The sequence below is a fragment of the Arachis hypogaea genome, chromosome 18 (genome assembly GCF_003086295.3).
Source record: "Arachis hypogaea cultivar Tifrunner chromosome 18, arahy.Tifrunner.gnm2.J5K5, whole genome shotgun sequence".
Classification (NCBI taxonomy): domain Eukaryota; kingdom Viridiplantae; phylum Streptophyta; class Magnoliopsida; order Fabales; family Fabaceae; genus Arachis; species Arachis hypogaea.
The window spans coordinates 56,214,959-56,227,648 of record NC_092053.1 but is presented as its reverse complement, the minus strand read 5'-3'; the positions used below and the strand labels follow the sequence as shown (position 1 = coordinate 56,227,648).

The following is a 12,690-nucleotide window of genomic DNA, read 5'->3' as shown; positions in this document are numbered from 1 at the left end:
CCAAAACTCCAGTAGGTCGGGATCTGCCTAGCCCCCTCGACCGTAAGCCAAAAAGGCTGATGACCTTCGACTGGCCTAACCTTGAAAAAGGTAGATTTGAAACCATGAAAAGAATCCTCAAAGAGGCCAAAGATTCTACGACCCTGTTGGGCCCGGAAAGACATGTAACCCTTCTTAGCCTTCCCCTGGCTAGAAGGGTTCGTAAGAAGGAAAAGGTAAAGGAAGACATTCACTGAGATCGGCAGCTCCAAGTATTCGCACACCATCTCAAAGCACCGGACGGAAGCCCAACTATTTGGATGAAGCTGCGAAGGCGCAACATCGCAGTGATTCAACAAACTCATAACAAAAGGAGAAAATGGCAATGAAGCCCCAAGGTCGTGAACATGGGCTCGTAAACCCACAACCAATCAGCAACCCGGGGAGAACACAGGTTCTTTTGGCAGACGCGCTCCCGGCCAGCAGGAACATAGACTTGGTAGAGAGCCTCCTCGGGACCCCCTCCACACAAAAGTCCCGACTGCCGTAGTTTTTGGAGCCCCTCCTTGGTGATCCGAGAAGGAGTATCCCTCACGTTGGAGGAAACCCAAGCATAGTGATCGACGAAGTTGGCCAGAGGGCACTGAGCCCGATTCGACGAAGCAAGACGCTCGGCCATACCTACAGGGGGCACCACTCAATCAACACGGGAGGTCGGAAACCCTCAAAACAGAAAATGCGAAAAGAAAACCCAGTGGCACCCCCTCTAAGAAGAAAAAATGAAACAAAAAAACCCAGGCACGAAAGAAAAAAATACACAAAAACTGGGAATAAACAACCAAAAAGGAAGGGAAGGGCCATGAAAACTTACCAGAAGAAGCAGAATCTGTAAAAGATGAAGCAACCACAGGGAGCAGAAACGTTCGAAGCAGCGGCAAGGAGCAAAAATAGGAGCAGGAGCAGCAGCAGTATGAAAGAGTAAAATGGCAAGGAAAAAGAAAAGTGAGGAGAAGAAGAGGTTACGAAATAAAAATAAAGAGAAAAGCGTAACCGCCGAGGAAGAGCACCAAAAGGTAGGGGCACATTTGTCATTTCACCCAAAATTTCAAATCAACGAAATGATGGGCATTTAATGCCCAGCGCCAAAACCAAGAAAGCAGCACGAAGGTCGAAGCGGCCACGCGGGAGGGACACGAAACGCCAGCAACGGGCTCCCGAAAAAGAAGAAAAACACGCCTCCCAGCGAGTAAGACAAACGCGCCCAACCACGAGCCCCAGACCTCAAGGCTGGCACGTTGGGGGCACTGTTACGGACTACCAGAGTCCAGCCCAAGAGGTCGTTGGGTCGGGGAACTGCCCCACCCAGGCCCAAAAATCTCCAGCATAGGATTTCACGGGTTAGTCACCTACACCCAACCCGAAGTCCGACCAACTTGCCACCTCTAGCACATCACCATTTGGGTCAGTGCCCTCTAGGTTTGCACCCGACACCCCGGCCCGGAGTACGAACGACCCACTCGCGTGGAAGGTGACAGCTCACTCTCTACCAGTGGGCCTAACCATTAATGAGCCCACCCAACATAGTATATAAGGAGAGAGGACAGCTCTCCCCCCAAGGTATATCACATTCTTACCTAATTCTGCCACTTCCCGTACGGACTCTGACTTGATCGTCGGAGTGTCCTTGCAGGTGGCCATCCCCCTCTCCGTCCATCCTCCGACGTCACCAGTGTACGATTTCCACCGCTCCACGTCAACTCGGAACTCTCCTCTCTCTCCCATTCATCATCTACCGACAACCCGAGGTCACCAGGTATCAAACAGACTCTAACATAAAGATCTTGCCCTGCATCTGGTTGAACTCTCAAATCATTAAGATCACCAAACCACAAAGCACAACCATTGCCTTCTCCTCGAATATCTGAATTCGCATAAGCCATACAAGAACAATTCCTCAAGCACTTGTCTCTGCACTCAACCAAGTTCATACTCTGATTCAAGTACCAACAATTCTCAGTATCAGGCAATTTCATCTTAACATACTTGATAAACCCATCGCTTTCGCAATTCAGAGTCTTGTCGCGCAAGCAACCTCCTTCGTAATTCGTTCTGATCCATTCTTCTGGTGACTTAGGCCTATACCCTCTCAAACATTCACAAACATTTGGAGACTCAGTCATGTCACATTTTCCATTCGGACCACAAGCACCATACTCATCACAAAAATTCCTTGGCATCGAACCATACATCTTCCAAACACCTTGTGTCCACACAAGCTGCAGAATCTTGTTGGTGGTTTGGTTCAACATCATTCTAGCTTTGACAGAGTTGTTAACAAGTCAAAACATGTAGTAAACTTGGCTCTCATAAGCAAAGTAGATGAACTCGGCAGCCGGGTTAGGCTTGTTTGTTGGTTTGGCACTGATTTGAACTCCAATCCAAGGACCATTATTGTACTGCTTCATTGTTCCAATCCTCTGTATCGGTTCAGGCCAATTGGTAACATCCATACCCCAATTCAAGGTTCCTGGTGAAGGATCATTCTCATTCTTCCACGCCGTTACGCACCTATCGAAACTAGTCCTTAAATCCTTCCCAAGCTTCATCCCTAGCAAGAGTGTATCACCAAGGTAATCGAAACTTTGCCATAGATAGTTCTTCTCTTCATTCTAATCATTTTCTTCTCTCAAAACAAGGTTCCCTGATTCTAAAAGCTGTAGAATTGGATTCTTGGGTTTTCTTGCGATGCTCACTGACCATAGAACAGTATTTTTGTTGTCCTGAGAAAGGAGAAGTGTGTTATTTGCTGTTTTATTTATGAGCAACACAACGAAGTTGTGATTTGTGGCGGGTTTTTCACGATTTGCAACACATACTATGGTTCTGATTGGGATGTTCTTGTACCAAATTCCAAGGTAATAACGAGTGTTGTTGGTGGAGTTATCAAGAGTGAAGAAACCAAGTTCAAAGTATCCATTGTTAGAAACTAATGTTTAGTTTACACTTAGAGACTAGAATTGAGTTAATGTATTAGTTGCAGCTATGATTTTGGAGAGAAGAAAATAGAGCAAAAGGTGGAAAATGATTTGTACAAAGTGGTGAAAATTTTTCATTCTTTGCATGTTTACAAAATTGTGATGTCTTTGCAGCAATGAATAAACTAAGACAGTTGGTTATTGATGGAGGTGTGAGGATCCCTTTTATTGTTGATGGCAACGTGGAAGATGACAAAGATATATGTTATTGTTTGATAAATTGCTAGGTGGTTAGATTAATGTTGGTTTGTTATTGTTTCTTTAATTTTTTACTCTACTTTTGTGTTTAACTCATTTGTTTAAAAAAAAAAACAAACTAAGACAGTTCTAATAGAACACAACATGAAGAACAGTGTCATAGGCTACTCTTTTTTTATTAGTTTTATTATTTTCCCACCCTTTTTTTAGTTTCCAATTTTGAATTTTTGTTGGCCAGTTTGCCGTTGACTCAACGTTCATAATTCACAATGCTGACCGATATTATTATGAATGTGCATTTAGTAATGTCCTTGTCGAAAATGAACTATGAACTTGAGGTTTAGAAATCAGAAAAGTATCAAAGTTGGAAGGATAATTTAAGAAGATAGAAGGATATATATATATATATATATATAAATGGATAAAAATGTCAAAATCATCTTTTTTTAAGATGTTTTTTGATAATTAAAATTTAACACATATAATCGATTAAATTGTGTTATTTTTATTAAAATTAGATCCGATAAATCAGTTTAGCCGAAAATCTAATAAATTAAAATTTAAATCGATTTTCAAACTAATATTTTTTATATAAAAATGACTACAATATCCCTATTATAAAAAATAACTAAAATACCTCTATTATATATATATCCTAATTCTATGATGGCAAAAAAAAAAAAAGACAAGAATTTAAAATTTTTAAAATTAATATATATAATAGAAGTATTTTAGTTATTTCCTATAATAAGAATATTATAGTCATTTTTTATAAAAAAAAATATCATTAATTTAGACCAATTCAAAATTTGATTCACTATTTTTTCGATCAAATTAATTTATCTGACCTAATTTTGATAAAAATAACACAATTTAATCGATTATATGTATTAAATTTTAATTATTAAATAATATCTTTAAAAAAATATTTTAAACGTCTTTATTTAAATGACTCCCTATATAAATATATCAGTTCTTTTAAATGCTCTTGTTATAAATGTTTTCATTGGATTCTAAAAAATGATTTTCTTTTTTTTTTTCAACCTTAAAAAACTTGTTTTCTTCAAAATAATATTTCTCTCTTCTATTAAACTTTCCCTTTCTTTTCCTTGCCTTTCACATATGAACACTCAATTTATCCCATTTAGATTTTTCTATTACTATTATATTAATAGTTTAATACTTTAATTTTTATTTTACCTATTTTAAAATAGAATTTGATTTACATGCACAATCAATATAAAATAAAAGAGTTATATACAAATAATTAATCGCATATTATCACATCAATAATAATAATAATAATATTAAATTTTTAAATTTATTATTTAAAAAATTATTAAAATATAAATTTTTATTGAATCATCGTATAAAATTTTTTATATTATTAATGCATTAAAATTGAGTTCAATGAAATTAAACTATTTTTTCTTTTAAATTGACAATCATTTTCAAACAAATGTTGTAATTTTTTTCCTTAAATGAATATTTTTGTTATAATTCATTTCATATATATTTAGCCAATTCAAATCTTAATGTGTGTCGTTTTGCAATTCTATGATGAACTAATTTTCTAGTGTGTTAAACGCATGCACCTTCTTTCAAGGGCTTCCATTAAATGATTGCAGGTAACGTATTTGACTGGTTTGTATATTTCTCTTGTTGACTTTGAAGGCAAGAAATTTGATGATTCCGACATAACCTTTGTACTGGGTTTGTATTTGATTCTGACAAGAAAAGAAATGGAAAATAAAATATAAAAAATATAGACATAAAAATTAATATTTTTATATTTTATTTGATGATAAATTAAAATAAATTATAAAAATTTAATTTATTTTTATTTTTTATTTAAAAATTTTAAAAAAATATAATAATAAAAAATATAATTAAAAAATTAATAAAAATAATAAAAAATAAAAGATAAATTATGTCTCTTATTTTATTGTATCTATAAATAAACATAAAATATACTAATTTAATATCTTTAGATATAATATTAGTATTTATGTCTCATCTGTTAAATACGATTTTTTGTCTTTATATTTCTGTTTTAGTGTAAACAAACGCAGCCTTGGTTCACCCTTTTTGCCTTATTTATTATGCTTGAATACTATGGTGTTTTAATCTTATTCTGAAAATTCAATATTATGTTATTTTACTAACTTTTCTAGTAATATTAATATTTTTTTATGGTAAATATTATGGTACTTAAAATGTGGTGTTTATTTACTAAAAATAGATTAAAAATTAATATTTAATTTAAAAAATATAAAAATAAATAATTTTTAAAAAAATTAAAATTTATTACAAAAAAAAGTTAAATTAGACAAAATTTAGACCCAATATATAAACACCATAAGATTAACCTTTCTTAATTCACAAAAGTCGAACCCGACCTATACATAACAGAAAATTAAGCATTATATCTTAAATCAACTCCTATCGGTATATTTCATATGTTTGATCATTTTAAATTCTTAAAATTCATTTCTCCTTCTAAAATAATTGTAACTAATGTTAATCACTTTGTAGTACTTTTTATTTTGTCCAATCACTTTATATCATTATACCAGCATAGGTAAAAAGAAAATTTGTTGATAAATAAGTGAAAACGGGTCCAAATTGGATAGTTAGTACATTCGACTGTATTTGTTTTTAAAAAGAGAATAAGACAAGACATTGAGAATAAAATACAATGAATAGAGATATAAAATTTTATAATTTTATATTTTAATTGATAATAAATTAGAATAAATTATAAAAATTTAATTTATTCTTATTTTTTTCTATTCAAAAAATTTGAGAAGAAAAATATAATAATAAAAAATATAATTATGAAAAATTAACAAAAATAATAAAAAAATAAAAAATAAGTTGTGTGTTTTTTGTTAGGAAGGATACAAAATACGTTAATTCAGTGTCTCCAGACACAATATTTTTGTATATATCTCATCTGTCAAACACAATTTTGTATATCTATATTCCTATCTCAGTGTCCCATCTTTGTAAATAAACGCAGCTTGGAATCTCCCAAACTTACAAAGAAAAAATAGCCTAACAGACATAAATTAATGTCTTAAAACTTTAAGAAATAATTCTTCTTCAATCTTCACTGCTTCCGCATAGCTTCTATAAAAAATAAGAGAGTTTTGAGTATCCGTGAAGGATTATACGTGTTCTAATACGCAGCGGAAGAAAAAAAAGTAATCCTAAAGATCTATTTTGTGTTTATACTTTATTCAAATAATATATAGATAAGATCTAAATACCTTCGGATATTTTAGTAAAAACTTTATTCTTCAATTGTACGAATACCCTATGCGTATACATATCGAGACTAACTTTTACTGCCAACTCCTTAACCAATGGATATCTGATCTAAATTGAGAAACTTCTTTACAATTCTTTGCACACCATAAAATTTTTCTCCAAGAATTAGACTCACATACATTTATGTGTGTAGGGGTAAATGAATAAAATTCTTGTGTTATTTTTTTTCTATTTCCTCCACTCTTGGCATTCATATATATAGTATGAGATTTGTTACTGATTTCATATTTGAATATTTCAAATTTATGAATTATATCATAACTCAATTTAAAACAGAATCAGTTAGGATCTCATCTAAATTTAGAATTCAAATTTAGAAATAAAATAACTAATTATTCTCAATTCTCATTTAATATTCTCAATTATCATATTATTATTATATTTTTCGTGCTAGCAAAGAATATAATAATATTTTGAATTAATATAATTATTTATTTGATCAAATTAAAATAATAATTAAATAATTCTTTAGCAAAGATTAGAACACACATTAGTGTGTGATCCCATAGGTTCAATACTAAACGGATAGAAAATTAGTCATACTAAAATTACTAATCAAGGTTGGCGTCTAGCAACACTCCTTAATGACCCGATAGTATGAAGTAATATATTTTTACTAAGAATTCGAGAAGAACAAAGTATAATTCCTTCTATCTTTCTAACTCTTGGTTAACCCATAGAGTATGGTTTAATTGTCAAAACTCTAACTTGTTACAATTATTATAATGAAATGTGAATAACTTAAGAAACTCATTTCTTCATTCATTCAATTCTCTTGGCCAAGGTTTTATTCATCTCAATCATTCTATTCATAGAGTTCAAACTCTTTACAGAGAGTTGACGGATTCTTTATTGACCAATCATTAATTCTACAAGTATTTAAATCATATCCAATATCTATTCAACTAGCACCCTATGGTATTAAGTGTCCAGAATTGAAGTATAATATATACATTGTTAATTACTATGACAGTCGTAGGTAAAAAAAAAATTCTATTACTATGTTCATCTTGAGAATATCCGATTAACAAATATACGGTAATTATAACCATTAGAAATTCTCAAAGTGAGTCAGTTCAATGGCCAATCTCTATATACACCATATATATAATTTAATAAATGAGATCTATTAATCTTCATCCAATGAAGACTATTATATATATATATATATATATATATATATATATATATATATATATATATATATTTTAATCTTTCTGAATTATTAATGTCCTTTTAATAATTCTATGATTAAGAATGATTTAAATTAAAAAATAAATTTATCTCTTAATATCATTATCACTATCACAATAATAAATATCTAAATTTAATCAAAAATTTTATTATATTAACATTTTAATTGAAGAGACTTGAAGATCCCAAAGTATGTTCCAAAGCTCCTTCTTCTTACATATCTCCGTAGATTTTGCAAGAGAGGGTGATAAAATTAAAAGGCTAGCTATTTGGTGCCTTGATGACACACAGTAGTAGCCGCTCCTCTCTTTGCTCCAGCCTTCAGGTTAGTGTATCCTCTCTATTAATGGTTACTGTTATGGATCCGATCCACGGATCCCGCATACCCAGTTACCCGGGGACAACTCGCTTCAACCCGAAAGCCCAAAAACCGGCCCTTCAAAGCCTCTAACCAACTTTCGAAACCCAAATATCTCTCTTATCTTAGCCAAATAAGATAAGATAAGATATTCACCATCACCTATAAATAAGAGGACCCAGGTCCCTCCAGGTATTCACTCATTCATCACACTTTCTACCTCTTAGATCCATTCTGACTTGAGCGTCGGAGTGTCTTTGTAGGTACCACCCCCCATCGCTCCAGTCAAGCAATCCGGTTCCAGCCTTGCCCGCGGGTTCCCGATCCACCCTTCAATCCGTACCAGAGACATCTCGTACATTGGCGCCGTCTGTGGGGACCCTGCGCCAGCTGGGCCCGATGGGGGACGTCCTGGAGGAAACCCCCTCAAGCCAAGATGACTCTCAACCAATTAACCCAACCCCCGAGCACCGAGAGGTCACAAACCAAGCGAGAATAGCGAGTACTGTCCAAAACGCGAACGACCACGACGTCACGAACCGACGACATCCTGAGAAAGCCAGGGACAAAGCGGCGCAGATCATCCAGGATCTCTGCCTCCGGGTTCAGGAACTCGAAGGCAAGATAACCAATAAAGAAAAACACAACAACGAACACGGAAGCCATGCAACCTCCAGATCAAGATCCCGCCGCGGTAGGTCATCAACCCGACGACACAACAGAAGAGACGGTCGCAGCTCCTCACGCGACCACAGACACGAGAAATCGCCAGAATGGCGATACAACAAGAAACATAACCGCAGCGCTTCTCGAGATCTGAGTTATCAACACTACTCAGACGAAGATCGGAGGGACCGAAACACCAAACGCACAAGAAACGACCATATAATAATGGGAGCTACGCCCTTTACAAAAAAAATCCTAAGAGCAAAACTCCCCAAAGGCTTCGACAAACCTACCGATATGAAGTACGATGGAACTAAGGATCCCCAAGAACATCTAACGGCTTTTGAAGCCAGAATGAACCTAGAAGGAACGGCCGACGCGGTCCGATGCAGAGCCTTCCCGGTAACCCTCGCCGGGCCAGCGATCAAATGGTTCAACGCCCTCCCAAACGGATCCATAGCCAATTTCCACGATATTACACGAAAGTTCATGGCCCAGTTCACTACTAGGATCACTAAAGCCAAACACCCCATCAGCTTACTAGGGGTCACACAAAAACAAGAGGAATCCACAAGAAAATACCTCGACCGCTTCAACGACGAATTCCTAACGGTCGACGGACTCACGGATTCCGTCGCAAGCCTTTGCCTGACCAATGGGCTAATGAACGAAGATTTCCGCAAACACCTCACCACCAGACCGGTATGGACCATGCATGAGATCCAGAACGTCGCCAAAGACTACATCAACGACGAAGAAGTCAGCCAAGTCGTCGCGGCCAACAAGCGGCAGCACGGCAACACCCAACGCGGCAACTCGGCTTCTCATCATAACCCAACACCCAAAGAGATTCAATGGGACCACCCTAGGCCGACCAGCCGACCACCGAGAATAGGCAAATTCTCTAGTTACACGCCCCTGACAGCACCAATTACCGAGATATACCACCAAATAGCAGATCGAGGCATCATTCCGAAAGCACGACAACTCAAAGAAAGGACAGGAGGCAACAAAACCCTCTACTGCAAATACCACCGAGGTTACGGTCACAAAACACAAGATTGTTTCGACCTTAACGATGCCCTTGAACAAGCCATACGAGACGGCAAACTCCCAGAATTTGCCAAAATCATCAGAGAACCGCGACGCGCGGAGAAAGACAGGTCGCCGGAGAGAGAAGGACGTAAACCGAGAACCCAAAAGCAACCTTCCAGGGAAAGCCCAGAGGAAGATCCGACCATCATAGTAAACGTCATCACAGGCAAGGACGTATCGAGCAAGTCAAAACTAACTATGAAGAAAGACCTCAAGGTAATGGCTGTAAGGAACCAAGCTCCAATCTCCGCGGCCGACAATACGATAACGTTCTTACCAGAAGACTGCCAACACGGCACCTCAGCCGAGGATGCCCCTTTCGTTATCTCAGCTAGAATCGGAACAGGACTCGTACGAAGGATACTGGTAGACACCGGGGCAGACTCAAACATCCTTTTTCGAGGAGCCTTCGATAAACTCGGACTCCACAACGACAACCTCCAAACACACCGCCACGGCGTCACGGGACTCGGAGACAACTTTCTCAAACCAGATGGCTCAATCACACTTCCCATCACCATAGGAACGAGCAGCCAGAAGAAGACAATCCTATCTGAATTCGTAGTCCTAAAAGACTCCACAGCCTATAACGTGATCCTCGGAAGGAAAACAATCAATGACTTCTCCGCAGTCATCTTTACCAAATACCTCCTTATGAAATTCAGAACCGACGACGGCTCCGTCGGTACCATCCACGGGGACCGAGAAGTTGCAGCCGAATGCGACAACACCAGCCTAGCCCTAAGGAAGAAATCCCGAGATGCGGCCGGAGTATTCCTAGCTGACCTGGATGCCCGACAAGACGGCCAACCTAGGCCAGAGCCAGAAGGAGATATGGAAAAACTACAAATAGGGCCAACCAAAGATGAATACACCTTTATTAATAGGAACTTCCCATATGACCTCAAAGAGGAACTCTCTCAACTTCTGAAACAAAACAGAGACCTGTTTGCATTCACACCAGCCGACATGCCGGGAATAGACCCCGACCTAATGTCCCACCGTCTAGCCGTGGACCCCAAAGCTAAACCAGTAGCACAAAGAAGAAGAAAAATGTCATCAGACCGAGCCACAGAAGTCAAAAAATAAGTTAAAGCCCTACTCGAGGCCAACTTCATCCGGGAACTCCCCTACACGACCTGGCTAGCCAACGTCGTACTGGAAAAAAAAATCTAACGGGAAATGGCGAATGTGCGTTGACTACACGGACCTCAACAAAGCTTGTCCGAAGGACGCCTTCCCCCTACCAAACATCGACGAATTGGTAGACGCTGCCTCCGGTCACCGATACCTCAGCTTCATGGACGCATATTCCGGATACAACCAGATTCTGATGCACCAACCAGACGAAGAGAAAACAGCGTTCATCACCCCGGACGGAACGTACTGCTACACAGTAATGCCCTTCGGCTTGAAAAATGCCGGAGCAACCTATCAAAGACTTGTTAACAAGATATTTCGAGACCTGTCCGGTAACAAATTAGAAGTCTACATAGACGACATGATCGCCAAGACCGAATCTGGCGAACAACTAACCAACGACCTCAAGGTCATAATGAACACCCTACGAAAGCACCAAATGCGACTCAACCCGGCAAAATGTGCCTTCGGAATGGAAGCAGGGAAGTTCCTCGGCTTCATGATTACGCAACGCGGAGTTGAAGCAAATCCAGAGAAATGTCGCGCCTTCCTCGAAATGACAAGCCCCAAAAACCTTAAAGACATCCAAAAGCTTACCGGCCGACTGACGGCATTATCGCGCTTTCTCGGAGCATCGGCTCAGAAAGCGACCCCTTTCTTCAAACTAATGAAAAAAGGAGCCCCTTTCAAATGGGAAACAGAATGTGAAGAAGCATTCCAACACTTCAAGAGGGTCCTAGCGGAACCCCCAATCCTCGCCAAACCCCAAACAGGGGAAACACTTTACTTATACCTCTCCATAACGGAAGAGGCACTCGCAGCAGCACTCGTCCGTGAAAACGAGAAAAAGGAACAAAAACCCGTATACTTCATAAGCAAAGTCCTACAAGATGCGGAAGCTCGCTACTCACGCTTTGAAAAGCTAGCTTTCACACTCCTTACGGCCTCCCGACACCTACGACAATACTTCCAAGCTCATCCCATGACGGTTCGAACCGACCAGGCGGTCAAGCAGGTGTTGCAGAAACCCAACCTAGCGGGAAGAATGCTAGCGTGGTCCATCGAACTATCTCAATTCCAGATCAAATTCGAACCTCGAAATGCGATCAAAGCACAAGCCATGGCCGACTTCATCGCCGAGATGACTCCGGGAAAGCTCACCCCCGAATCATGGAAACTACATGTCGACGGCTCATCAAACTCCACCTACGGAGGCGCCGGAGTCATACTCGAAAACCAAGACGGGATCACGATCGAACAGTCGGTACGATACGAATTTCCAGTATCAAACAACCAAGCAGAATACGAGGCCCTCTTGGCAGGCCTATCCTTAGCCCGGGAAGTCGGAGCAAAGGTCCTAGAAGTAAATACCGATTCACAGGTAGTCAGTTCCCAAATTAACGGAGACTACCAGACACGAGATCCCCTACTCCAACAATACCTCGCCAAGGTAAACAAACTAAAAGAAGGATTCGAACACGTCACCATACAGCACGTCCCTAGGGAACGAAATGCCATAGCAGACCTACTCTCCAAGCTAGCCAGCACCAAACCCGAACACGGTAACAAATCGTTAATCCAGGAAGTCGTTAAGACACCCTCCGTGTCAACAACAACCAACGCTCACCTGACAATCTCAAACCGGGAATCTTGGACCTATCCTATCCTGCAATACCTCCTCGATGGAACACT

The 12,690-nt window shown here is 38.5% G+C and overlaps 1 protein-coding gene across 1 annotated transcript; it reads right to left on the bottom strand.

Moving 5' to 3' along the window:
* Positions 1-1,613: 1,613 nt before the first annotated feature.
* On the bottom strand, positions 1,614-2,291 carry LOC114925784 (S-locus-specific glycoprotein S13-like). Its single transcript, XM_029294914.1, has one exon. The coding sequence runs from the start codon at positions 2,289-2,291 to the stop codon at positions 1,614-1,616; it is 678 nt and encodes a 225-aa protein (XP_029150747.1).
* Between the last annotated feature and the right edge of the window lie 10,399 nt (positions 2,292-12,690).